Consider the following 20,644-nt stretch of genomic DNA (forward strand, 5'->3'; position numbering starts at 1 on the left):
CGCCTTTGTGGGTTCGCAAGGGCGCAGTGGATTCGCGCCTGTCTTTTGTCCAGGAACCCACACGGCCCCTCCCTTGAAAGCGGGATGGCATCGTCGCGATTAGCGCTGAAAACAGGTGGGGGGTATTGTTCCGGCGTTCTGGCGGCCTGCCTTGTGCTGGCGCATTGTCAGAGCACCGTGTACGATCATACGAAGGGTTGACGGGCGTCGGGAGGCTCCACTCGGTCCTCGGAGTGCCCCGCGCGCCCCGCGCCCCCAGCCAACTTAACGCGATCAATTCGGCGCTGGCCCGAGGAGGCGGAGAGCTCGGGTGTCACCAACGCGAAGCCCATCAGCCAAGCATAACGCGCATATGCCCCTTCCAAGCAGACAAGCAGAGAAGTAGTTGGGGCAGAGAGGCAGGCGGGCAGAGGGGCAGACGAGCAGCCAAGCAACACTCCCCATCCCCGGCACACCCTAGCTCGGACTAAGGCTCCTCCGGCCACCCAAACGTGACGTCAGTCTCGGCACCCAAGCCCTTTGGGCATGAGTTGCCGTCAATGCAGTGTGCAGTGCGTATAGCGTACAGCGTGCAGATCTGTGACAAGCCTTCTGTCGCTTCTTCCACCGAGTTGCGTATCCTGCTGAAAGCTCTGACAAACTGTGGGTATCCTACAAAAGCGTTCACAGCATTCCGCTGGAACCCCTCGTCACTCCAAATGTCAGTCGTTCACCAGGCTCCAAACGCCTTCTGCTCAAACGGTCGGGACACACGCATCGAGAAGAATTGCCTGAGGCAGCTAGTTCAACGAGAAGCCACTCCCTCACAAAGGTCAACATGGAATTGCCCTGGACATCCTGGAAATAGCGCTGCGTTGACATCCCGGTACTGCCGGTCCGGCTAATCAGCCGTCTGCATCAGTGATATTCATTCCGTGAGTTGCAGGCACAGCTCCAAAATTACTCGCTAACTACATCGCTCCTGCACGAGTGTGATGGCGCGGCATTCTGTCGATACTTAATCGGGTAGCCGGTGCGAGGTTTCGCATGTATTGCGAGCCGATACAGAACATCAGAGCATCAACATAAGGCATGGTCAACTTGGATTTCGGCTCGGCATTGTTGCCTATGATGGTCATGCCCCGACAGCCGCCGCCACCGGCACCGGGAGCCAGGCGTTGCTATCGCGGTCAAAGCCCTGAAAGAGGATGGTGAGGACACCACGCAGCGCCGAGTACAGACGTGCCAGGCCGCTGGACAATTCAACAGCCGTAGCCAATGTGATGAATTGGAGCATCGCTGCTCCCAATGAGTCTAGATGTGCTGATGAGGTAGGTCTTGGGTGCTGGAATGCCTCCTATCCTGACCGCACTCCGCCGGAAAGGATATTCACAGGGTCGGGGTATCGGCGTGGGCTACCCTGCCCTGCCTCTGTTCTAGGCGTCCGGGTGCCTGGGCGTTAGGGGTGCCCGTAGCTCCCGTAGCGTCCGTAGTGTCCGATCTGGGATGGACCATTCCGGTGTACAGGCATCCTCGAGGATTCCGCTGCCGAAAACAAAACGACGCGTACGGACTCATCAAACAAAGTACGGGCTCATTTAACGGGCGTGCCGCACCGTTGGAAACAGCTCTGGGATCAGGGTGCGACACAACCTTAGGCTTCGCTGTTGCCCGAGGCGGAGCCGTTTGGAACTAGCGGGGAACGTGCTTGACGCGACAGCGTGACGATAAGGGTCCCGAATTTATGTCTGCGCTCTCTGTGTTCTATGAGATCTATAGGGCGACGGGCGGCGATCTGGAATCAAGTCCTGGCAGGGGAAACCAGAGCAAAACAGTGCTGTAGCGATTGTTCGAGTTGTCCAACTGCACCGTCGGGCCGTCGGCGCACCCGAAAGCGCTTTACGCCCACCACGTAGAAGGCTTGGGCGCGTGCTTCAGCCAGATGCATAAGACGACCAGGAGACCTAGCATATTTTGGCTTGCCCACGACTCTGTTTGGTTCGACCATCTGCCTGCTGGAACCTGACCTAAGCCGTCCTTGCTGCCGACCTCCTCCCTGCGATCCATGCCGTCTGTCGACTGCCAAGCTGCAGGCTCACATTCAACCGTGCCTCCATCTCATTCCCTCGCCGTTCCTGCACGATCATGCGCCACCGCCGTCATGAAACCGACACACGTGGCTGTGGCCGCTGGGCTCGTTGCGCGTCGACAGTTCGCCAAGAACACACGCTAGCTCAGGGACGAGGCATGCGTGCCTAGATGTGACCCCCGGAATGTTTGCGCGCAATGTATCCCGCGGCGGGAGCTCAAGTAGAACGACCTGGACAATGCGCGGCGTGGAAAAACATTGGCTCAGCTGCATTGCAGCAGCCCTTAGCTCAGCAAACGAGCAAACGAGCCCCCTTGCGAAGCAGCAACGCAGCGGCGAACTGATTGAACCGTCCAGGGACTCGGCAGACCGATATTCCAGCTACTCGCACCCTGTTGCCCAGCAGACCAGATGTTGGGCAGCTAAGCAAGATAGCGACGCCAGACGTCAGCATTCTAGAAGCTCAGGTGTACAGAATTCAAGGAGCCCGGTCACCATGGCGTCCCAGCCTAAGCCTGCCGACACCCTACTCTCTGCTCCCTTGATCCGAATCCTCGCAGCCTCTTCAGCCCTTCCAAACATGATCTGGGATGGGCAAAACCATTCGAACGATACTTACCTCTCCATCGTTTTCAACAGCAGGAAAGCCCGCCCCCTTCATCTCGACTCCAACAAGCTGCAGCACTTCCCGACAGCAACCTTCAGGTTTCTACCCGCCCAAGAATCGAAACTCCAACGTGCTACATCCTGCCGCCTGGCACGCTTGCAGAACCTCGTTGCATAGCACCCTACCCATCTACCATGGCCACCAACGGACAAAGCAACGACAACTGTGACGGCACAAAAGGTTCCGACGACGCCTCTGTTCCAGCAACGCCTCACACCGTCCACAACACGACATCTCGACCGGCCCGTCAGCGGAGCATCGCACTGATGGACGAGACCGGCTCATTGTCTCCTGAGCAGCCAGCAACATCTCTGTGCAGCAACGCTCTGTATTGCGTCGAAGTACCAGTTCGTGAGACGTCCAACGTACGAAGTTTCTCTTCCTCCAACGCCAGTCAAGACAGCAACACTCCTTCATTTCCGAGCACATCCGTGGACAGGTACACTCGAGTGCCCCCGCCTGTTGGGTGGACGCGCCGGTCGGCCCGCGACGCTCGCACCTCCTCTGAGAAAAGCCCGCCTCATCACTGCTCAACCGCTAGCAGCAAGACCAAGTCTGAGCCGCCGACGTTAACGTTGACAAAGGCCACGGCTTCCAAGCTGCCCACGATCAGCGACCCCGCCCCTGTCTCTTTCGATATCGCGACGTCGGGCTTGTATACCAGAGTGTCCAGCTCAGTCACTTTTGAGAATGACCACACGAGGCGTACATCGTCGGAGCCAAAGTCTCAGCGACTTGCCGAACGAGAACAGCAAGAAACCGCTCTTATCAAAAGCTCGTCCCCTTCGCTCACAGCCAGGGAAGCAGAGGGAGCTTGCCCCAACCCCAGCGAGCTTGAGCACATTACTACATCCCAAGAGTTAACCTCTGCGAGCCGCCCCACCTCTAAACGACTTCGATTCTATGCCACGGACTCCGAGTCGGAATTTGACGTCGTGCCACCGAAGTTGCCGAAGACAGAAAGTGAGTGAAGAGAATGGTGGCAGGCACACGCTAACTGATGTCAGGCACAGCTCCATCGGAAGAGGTCGAGTCTGGCAGTGCAGACGTTGAAGAGTGGTTAGAGACCGAAAGCTCCGAGTGTACCCATGACAATGACTCGACCATCTATGACAATGAATGTGTGCTACTCCAGCGCGACATCAACGCCGTTATTGAGAAGGCTGTAGAGTCGATTGGCAATCTCAAGCCTTTGCACCAGCGCCTCGACGACTGCCGCAAAGCAGATGACGACCTCGACTAGCGTCTCGGTCGCCCGAAACTGGTGAACAGGGCTCGAGTCGAGGATGTGAGTGCCTTTCCTAGTCTGGAAAGCTGAGTTGGAAACGCTGACGGAGACAGTTGAGGAGTTCGGGAAATGTCGAAGTAGACTACTCTAACTTGAGCGCCGAACGGCTGCGCTGTAAGGTGCTCCGCCTCGCCAACGGGGTAGACGCATTTGGGTGGTCCTCCGATCTAATTGTCGACAACAGCAGTCCAATTCCCAAGCCAATCCAGCGTGTGATGAACTTCGTCGACCGCTGCAGAGCCCTACACCCCTCTCCAGACAAGCACCATCAGCTCGGACCCGATGGACCAGCTCGCCACGACCCGGACAATGTGACGCGAACGACCTTCATCGACAACATGGCCAAGTTTGGAGCGTTGCGGCTGAGCCGCGACGTCGTCGATCTCCTCCTGTACATCCGAGCTGGCGACGAAGACTATGATGTTTCGCGGCCCGCGGCTTTCCTTAATAATTTGGCAGATCTTAACGCCGCCTCAGTATTCCGCAAAGCTGTCCCTCAGCAGCGCTACCAAGCCTATTTTCAAAAGCACAACGACGTGCTCGCCTTCCTCGATGGTCGTCTACCAGATTATGAGTGGCAGACCCCCCTTCCCATGCCCAACATCGTCCGACAACTTGCATCCTACCCGACTCCAAAGCCAGAGCTCGTGGCCCAACTTGCCGGAACGCTCCTCGAGTCCTCTACGCGCGAACGCCTTCGTGAGATTGAGGCTAACGTCCGACTGTGGCGCCCAGATGCGCCAGCTCCGATCTACAACAAGGACGGTGCATGTACGCTCTACTTCCCAGGGACTACCAGCACCAGACTTTTGGCACGGTACGTTTGTGCAGTGTTCGAGCGGGTCGTCCTACAGTGTGACAGAGTCTGGTCCATCAACGCCAAAGAGGCTGAGGCACCCGCCCTCAGTCCTCTTAAGGTGTATATGCACCTCTTCGAGTCTCTCGTGGAGCAGGCGTACGTGCGAATCTGGTCCGAGGACGGCACGCCAGAGCTTCTTGGCACAGCGGACCCACTTTCAGGGATCCCCATCGATCACAGCGGCACTCCGGGAAGCCCAAGCAAAGCGACGTACGTTGCTCATGAGCACCATGGGCTATGGATCTCGGCGTTTGCCGACGACGATGGAGGTGACAAGTACGGCAATCATTGCCAGGAATCGTGGGCAGTGAACCTCACACGAGGTTCGTGGAGATTTCCGACCATCGCTGCGCATCTCCGCAGTCGCCAAAGGCCACTACAAGTGCTTGCTAACAAGCTCGCTGCTGTTGGAGTGATTGAGCCAATTCGGCTCCGCCCCTTTGTGCCATCAGCGAAGATGACAGCCTTGTGGACCCACAACAAGGTCGAAACCGTTGAGGCTGTCGCTCGCAGTTCCAGACTGGTGGACCAGGTCCAGGCTGCCTTCGACGCTGTACAAGCCGCCACCACCGCTGATGCAGCACGCCGCTCAGCGGCTCAGTCTGAAGTTGACCAAGAAGCTGGACATCGAGCAGCTCGGCTTCCCAGCCAGCTCTGCACAAAGTGTAGGACGCGCGTTACTTCTGCTGGGTTGTGCGCGGCCTGCCAGCAAGGAACCCGGCGGCTGCAGACATACCAGAGGCAGCTCGACAAGCTCCACGCGGCCTCCTCTACACTTCAAACCCTCCCAGCTCTCTCGCCGTCCAGCCCAATCAAACGGGCAAGTCGGGACAAGGCGATTGCCCGTTTGCCGCCGTCCGGGCCGGACATCGTCAACGCCGGCTATGGCATCGGCCTTCAACCTCCCCCGGCCGTCACATTCTTCGCCTACACCTGCTCGCGCTATGGGCGAGAGCGGGAGAAAGGCTGGACTGGAGATGCGGCTCAGCCGGTGTGCAAGACATGCGCAGACGCTGAGCGACGCAGCTCCTCGGCGTACATGGAGAGCCACACGTGCTACGAGTGCGGCACCGGCTCCAGCAGCTCTTGGCGCAAGGGCAATCTCCCCGGCTCAATGTTGTGCAGCACATGCTCGGACGACAAGAGTCCCGGCTTGTGCATCTACCCTGAATGCCCCGAAGTACTCGACCGATGGCGATGGTGGCCCGAGCGCCCCGAAACAGGCAAGGTCTGCGGTCGCCACACCATGAGCCTCCTTCGCAACGAGGACGACAAGTCGAGGCTGACTGGTGCACTCGATGTCGTCCTGGAAAAGGCACCCAAGGACTGCGGGCCGCTAGATCTGAAGCTCCGGCTTGCTCAACACGTCTCCAAGTACAACATTGAGACCGCCGCCTCCTCAGCCAAACGCTCGTACACCAAGGCACAGCCCGATCCAGAGGTTGACTCAAGACTTGTCAGGTCGGCTTATCCCTTCGACCCCGCCTGTTTGTACCCCCTCTGCCCTCAAGAAGGCGTGAAGGGTTTCCCTGGCCTCACCCAGGTTGGGCAGTTGTGCCAGCGGCACATCTCGACCCTGGCTCGCAAAGCGCGAGCACAAGAGAAGATGGAGCTGAGCCGCTGTCTAGTTCGTGTCTGCCAACGGCCATCGGACTGTTCTTTGAAAGAAGCACTGGCCGCCGCCGTGAAGGAGGAAGGGATCCAGCTCAGCGCGACCGGACCGCCCCAACGACCCCGAGCAACCACCGCGACCACCTCAAAAGCGTGAAGGGACTGAAGTGAGGAAGAGCGCAACTTCCCAGCAATTAGGGGTAGCCGTAGACGTACCAAGTTAGATTGTCATAACATTTGCAAAGTGATGTTTAAAGCCCCGTTGGGCTATGACGCCGATTCAAATCAACGTGCCTTCATCGCAAACGCTCAAATCCCTAGTTGACCTCACAATCACTGAATTCTCTTTCCTAATCAGACTGCACTCCATGGACTGCTTCGTCACCCATCTCGCTCTGTAGATGCGCTCCCCTTGAGGCTCAGTTGGGGAAAGATAGGGCGCGTGGTTGGGTGCGAGGTGTCAGGGGTCGGGGGACGGTGGTGGAAAAGCAATCACTCCCTACGTGTCCGACATTTGATTGACGATGCCCTGCCCTTGTCGCTCCAGCACTGCACTGGGTAGCCTTCCAGGTCTGTCTGGCTCTCTAATCATTGACCTAACGACTGCAATGACTCCACTGCATACTTTCCAACATTTTACGGCATTTTAGTGGTATTTCTTCCCATCAGCACTGGAGTTGATTGCGCAACTGCCGCCACGAACGCGGCCAGCAGCCTACTGCCCGTCGTCGAGCTACATTACCTCTTGTATGTTCATGAGCCATGACGTTCTCCTTGATAGAGCATCGTCGCAGTCGTGAGGCGCGGGCACACAGATGTCATGCCCGCTTGGCCCGTGTGACCTTCACCACGAGCGTGCAGTAGCTCAGGAATACGGCATTCCATTCTTGCGTAGATCTGACCATGATGCCCGTCTACTCGGAAGGTCCCCCAGGACCCGACGTGGGCGCGAGTACATCGAGAGACAGACGGGATGTTCCTCAGGCCTCAAAGGCTATGGCACAGGGTTCGATAGGTTAGCAGTTCGGCAGCTCAGTAACACCGCAGCTCAGCCGCCCAGTATGGCTCCGGCCCTGCACCAGGAGGCCTGTGACCCAAGGGCCGACACGTCCTGCAGCTTACCCCAATTCGGTGTCGGGCCCTCAAAACCCCAAGCTATGTCCATAAGGAAATCGTCCCCCTCATACGTTCATCATCCCCGCTTGTTTTCCCCTCTTAAATTCATCTATCCTCATCCCTCTTCCATCTGCACTATCGAGATCAAACCACAGCCACAACTTGATGGTCGATGCGGCTGCTAATACCTGTTCTCATCCGCAACTTGTATAACCATTGCCATTACTGCCGGAGCGCTGCACAACCTGTGCTGTAACCATCAAGGAAGCTGGGCGGTGCTCAGTATGTGAACAGGACGACAAATGCATTGCGACGTACCTGAGGATGCTGAAGAAGCTTAAGAGTGCTCAGGAGGCGCTGAAGACGCTCGTCCTCGAGTCTACTTCGGAGCGCATCCAACGAGCGTCACGCACCCTCGCTGACTCACCCATCCCTACGTATCTGGGACCGGGCAATATCGGATTCGGCGTCACCGTTGGATCAGAGCCTTCAGCGAATTTCTTTGCATTCACCTGCGCACGCTACGGGCGCGCGCGTGAAGAAGGCTGGACAGGGTCAGCAGAAAGCTCCTATTTGCCGAGGTTGTGCGTAAGCCAAGCGCCGCCAGACGAAGGAGTACAAGGAGCAATACACCTGCTTCCAGTGCGATGCGACAGTTTGTGGGGAATGGAGAAGAGGGCCGGTCCCAGGCTCCATGCTGTGCCATGGCTGCTGGGCCGGGCAATTCACCTGCGCGTGCGGCAGCAACAACTCATCGACATGGTGCCGCATACGCGGGCCGAGCGGCGATCAGCGCGAATGTCGCAAATACCGCCGTAAGCGCCAGCAGGCTGCCGGATCCAGGACGGTCAAGAAGTCGCCAGGGCTTTGCCTCTACCCTGGCTGCGATGAGATGTACACCGAATGGCAATGGTGGACCGGCCGACGTGGTACCGGCCGCATTTGTCAGAGACATTACGGTACAATGGCTAGGAATGCGGAGGAGAAGGACCGGCTGACCGCCGCTCTCGATAAGGTCCTGGAGAAGGCCACTTGGGACTGGAATGACGCCTATCTCAAGTCGCAACTGGCCAAGAAGGTCACGGCCATGGGCATCACCGCCGTTGGGGCGTCGGCCAAGCGCGTCTACGTCAAGAAGGGCCGAGACGCCGACCGTGGACCAGCTGTTGTGTCGAGGTTCCCGTGGGGCACGGAGTGCCTGTACCCCAGCTGTTGTGAACAGGGCGGACTTGGCTTCCCTTCGCTGACAGGTGTCGGTTTGCTCTGCACGTGCCGTTACGGGACCTTGGCTCGGGCGAATAACGCCGAGGAGAAGCGCGCCCTGAGCCGCTGCCTTGCTGTGGTCTGCGTGTCCACAGCGCAAGGAACACTCAAGGTCGCCTTCGCCGCTGCTGCTAAGGCTGAGGGCATCAAGCTAAGCGCGACTGGTCCTCCCCGGAAGACGAAAAGTGCCGTTACAGCACAGCCTAGGCCTAATGCTCCGCCCAAGTCCAAACTCCAGCTGAAGACTGTTCCGAAGGCCAAGCCAGTTTGAGTAGATACGGTTCAAGTTGTAAACATATATTCAGTAAGGTCCGTTAGAGTGTGAGTATAGTTTCGAATGCAGGGTGCTGCACTACAAATCACTATCATTCAGCTCTGGTCATAATGTACAGCACTGGTGTCATTCTGCTGCTGCGGGGTCGAAGTCAAACCATTGAAGAGAATGCCAGTGGAAAGAACTCACAGAGCGCCGACTACGAGATTCTCAAGGTCGAATTGATTATACATCTGTGCGCAACTGAAGGGATCAACGTATGATGGCGGAGTTCCTCGGACGTGGCATTAGCAGGAAGTAGGATCCTGTGTGGCAGAAGAAGTCGTCGTCGATGGTTCAGGTCCCGGCGTCAGGATTTTCACTCGCTGCCGTCTGTCGAATGATGGAGTGACAATTGAGCTTGACCTCTGCCCTCCGCTGCCTAGATCTTGTTCGATGACAGGTGCTTTATGCTGAAGTGCAGCTTGCGGGTAGTGCACGCCCAACGCCGCTTCCCACCAGCAAAGCTTCGGGCTCCGGTCAAGGTGCAGCCGCAAGGCGCGCGTGGGTGCTCTGAGAACGAGCGTTCGTGCTTCGATCCAACAGGCTTTCAGGCAAGATTGAACATATTGCGTTGTCACCACCTCTCGTGGAAGTTGTAAGCGCCCCTCGCGTTTGTAAGCGGACTGTCAGACTTGAGGTATCGTCAATGTACAGCTGCAACTTCGTGTTTAGTTGAAACGGGGTTGCTCTGGTGGAGGCCATGCTATCTCCAAACGCCCTATCCACTGTGCAGGTTGAATGCTTGGGCTTGAAGGAGAGACCCCTGAAGACGGGAGGGTTTGGAGGATGTTACTGAGGCCTCCAAGCCGAGAGGTGCATCTGCCTCCACCTAGGCCGCGAGAAATGGGCAGTCCCTACAAGGGACTTGTGCGCGACATTCCCGACACCCTGCCTGCGAGGGATGTTCAGTCCGTGTCCCAGGTCTTCCATGTCTCTTCGCCAAAGTTGACCTGTCGGTGAGGGTTGGATCAGGGAGGCGCAAAAAGGCTTGTCGAAATTGAAGATTCGATGGACAACCACGGGAGATGGGCTGTTTCGTAAGTGCACAAGTGAGTATCGTGGCGCGCTCGATGCTGCTCACATCGGAGAACCCTCGTTGTACGATTTGGAAACGTAGGGTCCAAAGTTGTCCAACAGCATCGTCTCCGCGGTTCAAGGGCCCCCTTCGCGTCGACAGATTGAGCACATCACGACATGATCATCGTCACGTGCGACGGCCTCCTGGTTCGATACGGTGCCGCCGAAGTTGGAGTTCGAGATGAGACGTGATCGTGATGCGTAGCGCTCTCTTCAATGGGTTCATATGCAAACACCAAGGACCGCTCTGAAGTGAAGTTGAGGAGGGGAAAGGCGGTTTACAAATGAGTGCGGGGCAATGGTGGGAAGGATGGACTCTGTGGTGACACAGCTCTACAACTAACCATCCGATCCTGACGAATGCAAAGATTGTCACCGTGGGAAACATGGAATCTGCGGCGGCAGTGCTCCATCCGGCCGGAACCGATTCCAAACTTAACGAATGCAACTTGCCACCGTGGGAAACTAAGGATTTGCGATGGTTGGGCTTCAAACTCGACCCAAACCGATCTCAAACTTAACGCATGCGAACTGCGACCGTGGAAGACGTGCGCTTCTGACGTTTGACGATAAAGTCCTTTCGAGCTTGACGAGTTTCACCGAGCTCGCCTTAGCTAACTCGACAGATCCATGCTTCCTCACAGACAACCCCTACACAGTCCTACGATCACGTCCATGTCAAAGTCAGTGTGCGAAGTACGGAGTCAGCGTTAGAGCACCTGGGTTGTTGTGGATCCATGGTTTCCCACGGTAGTACTTTCACACGGAACCAGATACGTTCGTTAAGTTTGGAACTGGGCGGCTCAGTTGGAGCGGCAGCTTCGCAGATTCAATGTTTCCCACGATGGTACTTTCCCACGGAGCCACATGCGTTCGTTCTGTGCGTCCTGGCTGGAGCGGCACCATCGCAAATTCAATGTTTCCCACGGTCGCCGTCCTTTCGAGTTTGACAAGTACCACCCGAACGGCGGTCGGGGCTCGCGTTCGCTAGATTCATGCTTTCCCACGGTTGACTTCATCACAACCGACTGGTCCTCGAGTCCTGCGGTCCACACCCTCGCCAAAGTCAGTGTGCGATCACTTGAGTGCTTCTGAAGAACTTGCATAAGAGAGCTATCGAGCAGCACTTTCAGCTTCGCTGGGTCGACAAGCCCACTGGAGCAAGACCGAGCCTATGCCACCTATGTTTGAGTGCGGCATGGCACGACCGATAGATAGTATTCGCCTTTGGACTCTAACACTCGAGGTCAGGTTCAGAGGCGATGTGCAGGCAACAACCCGATAGGATTTTGGGCGAGTCACTGCGGATTCGCACATCAGTGGGCCCCTGTGTTTCCTTGACGACAAGCGGTTTGTAAGATCTGCGGATCCGTGTAGCCTAGGTGGGAGACTTGAATCCCCGGCGGGGCGCAGGACGACCAAGCTGTCTTGCCTGTGAGTCTACGTGTCATCAACTCTTCGTACTTGTCCTTTCTTACTCAATCACAGCTCGCACACCCAACACCACCTTCACCAGCATGCCCGAGCAGCAGCCCTCCTGCTTCGACGGCTACGAGCACATGAGCCTCCTGAGCGGCCGACCCATGACCTCGTGGCGCTACGTCGACGGTGCTGGCGACATGGTAGCGTAGGACGAGTACTCTGTGCGTGTGACCAACGCCGCCGTCCCACCCAACATGTCCCGTGAAGACATCGGGCTTCGCCTGATCAAGGCTTTCAAGCCATGCGGAGTGATTGTGAGCTAACCCGCTTTCAATGACGACCTGACAGAACAGGAAGCAGTCAAAGTGTTCTTGAAACCTCTCCCCATCAACGACACCAAGGGCATCATGGCCTGCGCCCGTGGTGATTCGGGACTCGGTGCAGTCGATGCGTCCGAGTTCGCCTCCGACATTGTGCTCTATTATAATGCTATGGAGAGGGACGCCGTGGATGTTTACGAGCAGTCCTTCGCAGGAAAATGGCTCGAAGAAGAGGCCGAAGCCAAAGCCGCGGCCGCACGCCTCGACCCTGCCACCCACTCCCTTGTTGCCCGTCTGACGTTCGCGGATGCTGCCGCCGCCGCCCGTGCTCGCCAGCTGGTGCGTGTCTTCCGTTCTTCCCTCGTCTTCCACTGTGGCTAACATCAGCCTGTGGAGCGCCGCTTCCTGCTCGGGACTGTGCGTAAAATCTCGGCAGGCGGGATGAAGCGGGCGAGACACCTTGCTGTGGGGGTGCACTGGCGCCTGCTGCTCCCCGGGCACTGGGTGAGTGCTAGTGTTATGAACCGAAGCTAACCTCAGTGCCTCGTCCCGAGCAACAAGGAGGCGCTGGAAGAGGTTCGCGTGCACTGTGCACGCGTCAACGCCCTCGAATTCCCCAGTTGGAAGGCAGCCATCGACGCCCCTAGCGACACTGACTTGGACATGCCGCTCAGCAAGCCCCCCAACGACATCAAGCCCGTCAGCACGCTCTCTGACGGCCGCAGCCTGAGTGTCTGGGACGGCACCGCTGCTCCCACCGTCGCTCCTCTCAAGTCCAAGAAATGGGTGTACTTCGGCCCTGCGGACCTTCTGCTGTTTGAGGATCCTCGTAAACCACTTTTGGAAACGAGCTGAAGCAACCCCTCCTGCGCCCACGTTCCACCCGTGTGTCATGTATCGTCGATCTCACCTGTGAACCTTCTCCCGACTCCCTTTTTCAGTGTACAGCTCGTTTCCAAACACTGCTCTTACGCTGGGTTTGCATGCAGTCATGTCAAAGATGCTCTTGACGCGAGACGAGCAACAGGGAGCATCACGGAAGTACCCCCCAGTCCATTACGTCAGACTTCCCTGGTTAGTCACCTTGGGTGGCTGGTTCATTTCAGTATCGCGGCCTCCGCTCCGACTACAGTTGTCGGCGGAGAAGCAGACGCGGGCCGCAATTGATTGCAAAGTTCTATGGCATGAGTTACTTATACATAATGAGTGTATCTATCACACATATGGCGTCGTGTCGAGCCTTTAGTAAGAGTTGTGTCTTGCTGCGGGAGCGGAGACCGGAGGTGGCGGGGATGAGGAGGCGGAGAGCGATTGAATTGAGGGCACGAGCGGTGCGGCATGGGGCGACTCGTGGGAGAAGAGGCAGGAAGCCTGTTTCTGAGAGTGGGTGTAGGGAGCCTTGTTCGACAGCGTAGGTCGTTGCTGGTAGACGCAAGAACCGACAGCTACGCCACCCGTGCACGCTTCACGGTCGGCTTGTGCTCGTCGCGATCAAGGCTATTAGTGCTACTACTCTCACCCTCGGGACTCCTCTTGCGCTTTGAGACTGACTCCTGAGAAAGCTCCTCGTGGTGGGGAAGATCGATTATCATTCCTTGGGCGAGGTCCTCGTCGGCGTCTTGTGGGATGGGACTGAAGTCCGGCTTAGGCGGGAGAAGGCTAGGTGCGATCGGGCGGACTTCAGAGTGGCAGTCAACCATGGGCATGCGCGGCGAAAAGTCCCTGTAGTTGACGGGAAAGATATAACCCTGGCCTGGCATCTCAGGCGGGACGTCTCGCACACCTTGAAAAGCGACCCAAGCTTCTTCTGGTAGCGTGTCGAGTGAGTTGAGATTGGGACGTTCAGCGGCAGGTATCGTGATGTCCAGGCTAGCCTTGGTGCACCTCCTCGCTTTGTTCCACAGCTTGATCGCCTCCTTGGAGCCATACATCCTCTCTCCCGCCTGTCTTTGCTTTGCAAGCACTTCCGGAACATCTGGCAGGAGTATCTTTCGTCAGCAGGTTTCCACATCTAAACTCACCCAACCACGACGTGGGAGAAGAAAAAGCCATGATGTAAGAAAGTACGGTTTGACGAGAATAGGTTTGCCCTCGGCGTTGCGTTTTTTGACCGGATGAAACACCCGGCGCTCGTCTAGCGGCTGTTGTCAGCGCTTTCGAAGGCTGGAGATGCGAAATCAGACATACGATGTTCATGCAGCGCCGAGCGTGGACAGGGTTGGCGAAGCTGACGTATGCCAGTAGCTTGACCGTCCGCGGGTGCTGGGAACCACCTGGAGGCGTTAGGAGTCATCCTCGCTGCCCTCACTTACCAAACCTCCTCTCAGAAACGTCACCATAGAAACGCTCGTAAGTGGTGTTGCTCGTGTGAACGTAGAGGTTCAATGTGAAGGAGACCTGTCATCAGCGAACATCTTCACAAGAAAGGACGGGCTGTGAGCCAACTCACAATGATGCCGTACTTCTTCAACGAGAGGATAATCCTCTCGCCCATCTCAAGCTCAGTCATCGTTGTAGGAACATCATCGCATGTGATGCGCAAGGCGTGGCTGTCCCAGGCTACCATGCCCTTGCTGCCGTCGGTGTGGTATACGGAGCGCCAACCTGAGAGGACTCTTCCCGTAAGGGCATTCACGTGAGCGAGGCCGGTGAAACGTGAAAGAGGAGGCGGCTGGTCGGTGCTGTCTCTCGAGTCGTCGCTGATGACAGCCTCGGCCATGGTGAAGGCAGGAAGGAAGGCGGTCGTCAGTTCGTCGTACAGTAGATAGTCGGAAGTCTAGCGAGGTTGTTGGTGGTGACGTGTGTTGACTCAAGAGAAGAGACTTGAGGTGGAGCATGGGACGTGTGGGCGAAGTCGGCGTGTGAGCTAGACGTTCCGCGGGCAAGCGCGCATCGTGTAGGGCATCGAAGCAGGGCATGGAAGCAGAGCTGCGGGCGTAGCAGGCAAGGGGCGCGTATCCTTTTCGCTCTTGATAGAGCACCGCAGACCATGCGGTGAGTCAAGACGCTACAGGGCGCAGTGAGATCACGTTCGTCTTCAGGCACACCTGCGATCTGCCTCCTCCGTGTGCGAGGGTAAGACGTGGTTCTCTGGCGGCCGCCCCTGCGCCGGCGCGTGGCCTCAGGGGCATGGCTCCAGAACCAACGGATGTCGCTACTTGGCCATGAGAGCTGAGCAAGTCGAGGATGTGCAGCGCATTCATCCAGCCACGCACGCATTCATCGAGGTCTTTCGCGGAGCAGAAGAGCTCACCGATCACCGGCGCCACGAACTCCGACTGCAGCCTCCCACACTTCGAGCCGCCTTAAGGCTCGTTTGTTTATAACCCTGGGCGTTCAGCATGACAGACACCGCTGCAGTCATGAGGCGCATGCGCACACAGATGTCATGCCCGCTTGGGTCGTGCTATTGTTCACCAAGACCACACATTAGCGCAGGGGTACGGCATGCGTGCCTAGATCTGACCATTGACCTCGTCTACTCGGAATATCTCCTTAAACCGTCCGCGTGCAGGAGTGAGCTCTTCGAGGGACAGCCTGGGCAGTACTGACAGTCCAATGCTCAGGGGACCAACGGCTTAGCGGCACCACAGCGGACCGCATACGCACAGCTCAACCGCCCAACAAGGTATCAAACCTGAGAAGTCCAGTCTTCCAATGCCTCAGCAGCTCACCTGACTCGGCGTCGACCGCGTCGAGCCCTTGAAGCCCAAAGCTACTTAAGGGTCCTTCCCCCTTCCCATCGTTCTTCCCTTGTCTTCCTCTCTTGACTCCATCTACTCTTATTCTCCTCCATCTGCACCATCAAGCTGGACCTCAATCACACAATGGCCATCCATGCGGCGGGCAACACTTATTCCCCTCAGCAACTCGTGAGAAGCAATGCCGTCTGCTATACTGACACCCGAGTCGTTTCACGATCTACCAACTCGGCCGTTCTCCCGGGAATCGACCTTTCTGGCCTCTCCGCTTTACGAAACAAGCTCGAGGCACTCACTTCTGCTTAGACGAGCCGGAAGTGCGTGCCTAAGCAGCAGGCTGGGCGGAACCGGAAGGACTGGGAGGACGTCGAGAGTTTCCTGCGTGGTCAGCTACCCGGCTTCCAGTGGGAGCAGGCCTTGCCCGAGCCGTCGATCCACCGCGTCGTTTCCGGCTTCTCACACCGGAACACCAAGTTCGTCGATTTAATCGTGCCGAAGCTCAAGACGGTGGAGGTACAGCAGCGTCTGAAGAAACTCATCAAGAAGGTTCGCCGCCGCCGCTCGAAGGCCCCCGAGCTCGTGACGAACAACGACAACGTCTGCACCTTGTCATTCGCTGCGACTACGTCAACGCGAGACATTGCCAGACTAGTCGCTGTCGTGATACTGCGGTACCTCTACTTCTGCGGGCGCATGTGGGTGGTGACGATGCGCGACTTCGGGTCCGCCTGGCTCGACCCGGTAGCCGTCTACCTGCACCTCGTCGAAGCCGTTCTCGAGCAGAATTATGTTCGATTCTTTGACGACGACGGCAAGACCACGCTCCTGGGGACGGTGGACCTGATCTCTGGTCTGCCGCTCACCCACGGCAGTCTTGCTGGGAGCTCGGGCAAGGTCACCTACCTCGCCCACGAACAGCACGGCCTCCGTGCCTCGCTGTTCCGTGGTGATGAGACGGACGATGACCTGTACGGCAACCACGGTCATGAAGCGTTCGCCGTCAACGTCACGCGTGGTTCCTGGCGATACCCCACTCTGGTGGCGCACATTCGCAGCCGCCAGGAGCCTCTTCAGAAGCTCGCCGACTCCCTCGCCAAGGTCGGAATCCTTCCCAAGGTTACGCTCCCAGAGTTTCAACCGTCGAAGCAGATGCGCGAACTCTGGATGAATAACCGCGTCGACCCTCTGGAAGCGGTCTCCCGTGATCCCGCTCTCCCAGAGCGCCTGTGCCGAGGTCTTGAAGCCGCGCGCAGGGAGGTGAAGGAGCTCGCCGATGCTCGCCGAAGACAGCAGGCTGAGGCAGCGGAGCAGGCAAACGCCAATGGTCGCCGCCTGATGTCAGGAGCGTGCGACACCTGCGCCACCGCTCTTCGCATGGACGGAATCTGCGCATCTTGCAAGTCAGATGCCAGGCGGCTGGATAGATATGCCGAACGCGCATCAAGTCGTCAGTCCGTCCGACCCGGGCTGTCCGGTCAAGTTAACGTGGGCTTCGGCATCGGAGTCTCTGCACCGGCTTCTGAGACTTACTTCTCCTTTACGTGCTGCCGATTCCATCGACAACGCGAACGAGGGTGGTCAGAGGGAGACGCGGACTCACCTGTGTGCGGTTCCTGCGTTTCCCAAGCGCGCGAGTGCCGAATTTCAAAGCAGGCACACCTGCTGCGAGTGCGGCGTAAAGCGGAGTCGAGTCTGGTGCACAGGACCGGTTCCAGGCGCGATGTTGTGCGGGCAATGCTGGGGACGACAGTTTGTTTGTCCTTTCTGCTCATCGGAGGACTCGGCTTGGTGGTACCTCATCGACGGACAGGACAGCTCTGTCCGCTGTTGCCGGACCTGTCACCAGAACCAGGCACAAGGCGGGTCTGGCTACCGACTGCTGGAGGGCTTGTGTCTGTATCCAGACTGCGACACGACATACAACGTTTGGAGGCCATGGCCTGGTCGCAAGAAAGCAGGCCGAGTCTGTGCGAGGCACAATGCCTCCTTGCGTCGCGACACCAACGACTGCACGCGCTTGACTGCCGTGCTGGACGAGATCCTCCGTTCCCTTCCTCATCGTTCAGCGACCCCACTTCTTCTCAAGCGCGAGATCGCCAAGCTTGTTGACACGCGAGACATCACCGCTAGGGCCAGGTCTGGCACGCGCCGTTACAACAAGCGCCCAACCAACCCCAAGATCGACAAGACTCGGCGGTCTGCTTGGCCGGTGCCTGCAGCGTGCCTGTTTCCAGCTGCGACAAGCCTGGCCAGGCCGGTTTCTTCACAGATCACCCGATAAGCGCCACCAAATCGACGCCGAGGGCCCAGCTCGCCACAGTACGGGCAACACTGATCGAACGAACTGTATACACAACTCTGCCAAGTTTGCGATGCTCGAAACTTCAAGAGACATTACGGATCTCGCTATTTTCATGACGGAAATGATACCTGACGTAGACGTTTCTGGGCTCGCCGCCTTGCGTAACAAAGTCAGTGCCTTGAACTCCGCCTCGATGAACCGCACCGCCGTCCCCCAAGAAGGCAACCAGCTGTTCGCAACCCTGCTCGCGCACCTGCTCTCGTTTCTTGATTCGACAAACCCAAGCCTCGACTGAAAGTTTCCGCTCCCCAAACCTTCGGTCGAGGGGGTGATCAAGTCGTTCCCCTCAGCAGCGCAGGATCACACCGACCTAGTCGCGGCCAGGCTTAGGTCTGAGGGAGTTAGAACCAAAGTCTCAGCTCTGTGCTCCGCGACTCGTCGGCGTCGCACCCAAACTCCCGAGCTCGTGTTGAACAGTGACGGACTATGTGTCCTTATGTTCGACCACCTCGCCACAACGCGTCAACTAGCATGACTCGTTGCGGGGATAGGTCTCCGCTGGCTCTTGTCTTGCGACCGCATCTGGGTCATCACATTCAGCGACAACTTCGGCAGTGATTGGCTTGACCCTGTTTCTGTATTCCTCCACCTCGTGCAAGTGAATTAGTTCTCGAACAGGGCTATCAACGCGCTTGGTTCCCCGACGGCTCGTCCTCCCTCATCGGCACCATCGACCCCAAGTCAAGCCTCCCGCACGACTACAGCGGCAGAACAGGGGGTTCTGGCAGGCCCACGTCCTTGGCGCACGGGCACCACAGGCATTCCCCAGCTCGACCCTGCGGCTGCCGCCGCCCGTGCCGCCGTTCCTCGCGCTGCCACTCCTCTGGCCGCTCATGCCGAACCCGCGCTTGCCGGCGAGCTGGGCATTCCCCAGCTCGACCCTGCCGCTGCCGCCGCCCGTGCCGCCGTTCCTCGCGCTGCCGGTCATGTCGCTGCTCCTGCCACCCTCGGCGCGCCTGCCCGTCTTGCCAGCCCGGCTGTCCTTCCTGTCAACTTCCAAGAGCCCGGCAGCCACATTGACAACCCGATCGTGATAGACGTTGCGGATTTCGGTGTTTGCCGCAGCCGATGACGATGACGTGCACGGGAACCATACACTGGAGCTCTACTCCGTCAATCTTCTCCGGGGCAGCTGGCGGTTTCCAACTCTAGTCACCTATTTCAGGAGTCGCAGACGTGCTCTGCAGCAATTTGCCGACGTTCTCGCTAAGGTGGGCGTCATAGAGCCGGTCAAGCTCCCCGAGTTCGAGCCCTTTGAGCGGATTAAGGCGCTATGGAAGCATAACGCCGTGCACCCTGTCGAGGCCGTTGCACGCGACCTTGGTCTTCCTGGAAGATACGAGGACGGCCTGAAGAAGGCTCGGACTGAGGTCATGTTGCAGGCTCTCAACAGAGGTCGAAAGCAAGCCGTCGCCGACGACGTGGCAGGTACGGAACGAGAACGTCTGTTTCCGGAGCGCTGCAGTACATGCAAGGTGGAAGTGAAAACCTCTAGAGTTTGCGCTCCGTGTCGGCGGGATGCACAGCGCATCGACCGCTACTCGAAGCAGCGACGCTCGCTACGCAAAGCTGAGGAGCCTCTCAAAACACTCAGAACACGGATTCCAGGGCAGCCCATCTAGCGTACACCACGCGATCTGGCGTGTGCCCCGTCCCTCCGACACCTGAAGCCTGGCAACGTCGGCATTGGTGTCTGCTTCACGGCCCAACCCCTCAAAAGCCTCTTCACGTTCACCTGCACGCGCTACGGGCGCGTACGTGAGAAGGACTGGAGCGGGGACCCAAGCAAGCCTGTGTGCCGCTCTTGCACCGGGACAGAGCGTCGACGCACTGCCGACCACAAGGAGCGCTTCGCCTGTTTCCGCTGCGGCGTCAAGAAGTCCTGGGGATAGCGCAGCGGTTCTGTGCCTGGCTCCATGATTGCCATGCATGCCATGGCTGTTGGGCCAGCCAGTTTACCTGCAGCTGTGGGAACACCGAGTCATCAGTGTGGTACCTCGTCGACGGCTGCAGCTCGGACGAGCGATAGTGTGCGAGCTGCCACCGAAAGAGGCAAAGGGTGGCTTCAGGGAGAGCTACCAAGAAGACCCCTGGCTACCAAGAAGACCCCTGGCCTCTGCTCGTATCCCCAGTGCACGGAGACACACGACGAGTGGCACTGGCTCAACGGGCAGTGCAGCTCTGTGCGCATCTGTGATCGGCACCACAGCACGCTCTGCCGTAATCAAGAAGAGCGACAGAGTCTCTCCGACGCTCTGGACCACGTTCTCTCCTACCTTGATGGGATCATCCGACTAGGAGACGGGAGTCCAGGACGGAATCCTGGGACTCCTAGTGGCACCTCGGATCAATTGTTTCACGATTTCAGTGCCTTTCCAGAGTTTATCGACGGCCTTTCGTGGTGTATTCAGTACCTGGACTAGGTGCAGGCTTAAGGTTCGTTGCATTTAAGCCGTTATAAATCACTAAGTAATGCATATCTCCGGCTGGTGTGTAGCTCAGACTGCATGTCAAGTGTAGCGGCCAACCACAGAGTTGGCAGCCACTTTCGGACAAAGCACAGCAATGCTCTGA

At 57.9% G+C, this 20,644-nt stretch overlaps 6 protein-coding genes across 6 annotated transcripts; 5 read left to right on the forward strand and 1 right to left on the reverse strand.

Annotated features, from left to right (window-relative positions):
* Positions 1 to 2,564: 2,564 nt before the first annotated feature.
* On the forward strand, positions 2,565 to 3,978 carry A1Q1_07478 (uncharacterized protein; the record flags this gene model as incomplete). The annotated part of the gene is made up of 3 exons (XM_014327007.1): positions 2,565 to 2,805; positions 2,853 to 3,698; positions 3,749 to 3,978. The coding sequence occupies 3 exons, from the start codon at positions 2,565 to 2,567 to the stop codon at positions 3,976 to 3,978; spliced, it is 1,317 nt and encodes a 438-aa protein (XP_014182482.1).
* A 260-nt stretch (positions 3,979 to 4,238) lies between these two features.
* A1Q1_07479 (uncharacterized protein) lies at positions 4,239 to 6,650 on the forward strand (the record flags this gene model as incomplete). Its single annotated transcript, XM_014327008.1, has 1 exon — positions 4,239 to 6,650. One exon carries the CDS (start codon positions 4,239 to 4,241, stop codon positions 6,648 to 6,650), a length of 2,412 nt encoding a protein of 803 aa, XP_014182483.1.
* Positions 6,651 to 7,933: 1,283 nt separating this feature from the next.
* On the forward strand, positions 7,934 to 9,143 carry A1Q1_07480 (uncharacterized protein; the record flags this gene model as incomplete). The annotated part of the gene is made up of 4 exons (XM_014327009.1): positions 7,934 to 8,193; positions 8,253 to 8,424; positions 8,502 to 8,774; positions 8,832 to 9,143. The coding sequence occupies 4 exons, from the start codon at positions 7,934 to 7,936 to the stop codon at positions 9,141 to 9,143; spliced, it is 1,017 nt and encodes a 338-aa protein (XP_014182484.1).
* A 2,798-nt stretch (positions 9,144 to 11,941) lies between these two features.
* Positions 11,942 to 12,862, forward strand: A1Q1_07481 (uncharacterized protein; the record flags this gene model as incomplete). Its single annotated transcript, XM_014327010.1, has 3 exons — positions 11,942 to 12,001; positions 12,041 to 12,346; positions 12,548 to 12,862. 3 exons carry the CDS (start codon positions 11,942 to 11,944, stop codon positions 12,860 to 12,862), a joined length of 681 nt encoding a protein of 226 aa, XP_014182485.1.
* Positions 12,863 to 13,249: 387 nt separating this feature from the next.
* On the reverse strand, positions 13,250 to 14,726 carry A1Q1_07482 (uncharacterized protein; the record flags this gene model as incomplete). The annotated part of the gene is made up of 6 exons (XM_014327011.1): positions 13,250 to 13,482; positions 13,527 to 13,950; positions 14,029 to 14,141; positions 14,195 to 14,269; positions 14,320 to 14,404; positions 14,457 to 14,726. 6 exons carry the CDS (start codon positions 14,724 to 14,726, stop codon positions 13,250 to 13,252), a joined length of 1,200 nt encoding a protein of 399 aa, XP_014182486.1.
* A 1,108-nt stretch (positions 14,727 to 15,834) lies between these two features.
* A1Q1_07483 (uncharacterized protein) lies at positions 15,835 to 20,368 on the forward strand (the record flags this gene model as incomplete). Its single annotated transcript, XM_014327012.1, has 7 exons — positions 15,835 to 15,879; positions 16,015 to 17,211; positions 17,555 to 17,928; positions 17,978 to 18,179; positions 18,678 to 19,124; positions 19,258 to 19,498; positions 20,025 to 20,368. 7 exons carry the CDS (start codon positions 15,835 to 15,837, stop codon positions 20,366 to 20,368), a joined length of 2,850 nt encoding a protein of 949 aa, XP_014182487.1.
* Positions 20,369 to 20,644: the final 276 nt, after the last annotated feature.

The sequence above is a fragment of the Trichosporon asahii genome (genome assembly GCF_000293215.1).
Source record: "Trichosporon asahii var. asahii CBS 2479 unplaced genomic scaffold scaffold00010, whole genome shotgun sequence".
Classification (NCBI taxonomy): Eukaryota; Fungi; Basidiomycota; class Tremellomycetes; order Trichosporonales; family Trichosporonaceae; genus Trichosporon; species Trichosporon asahii.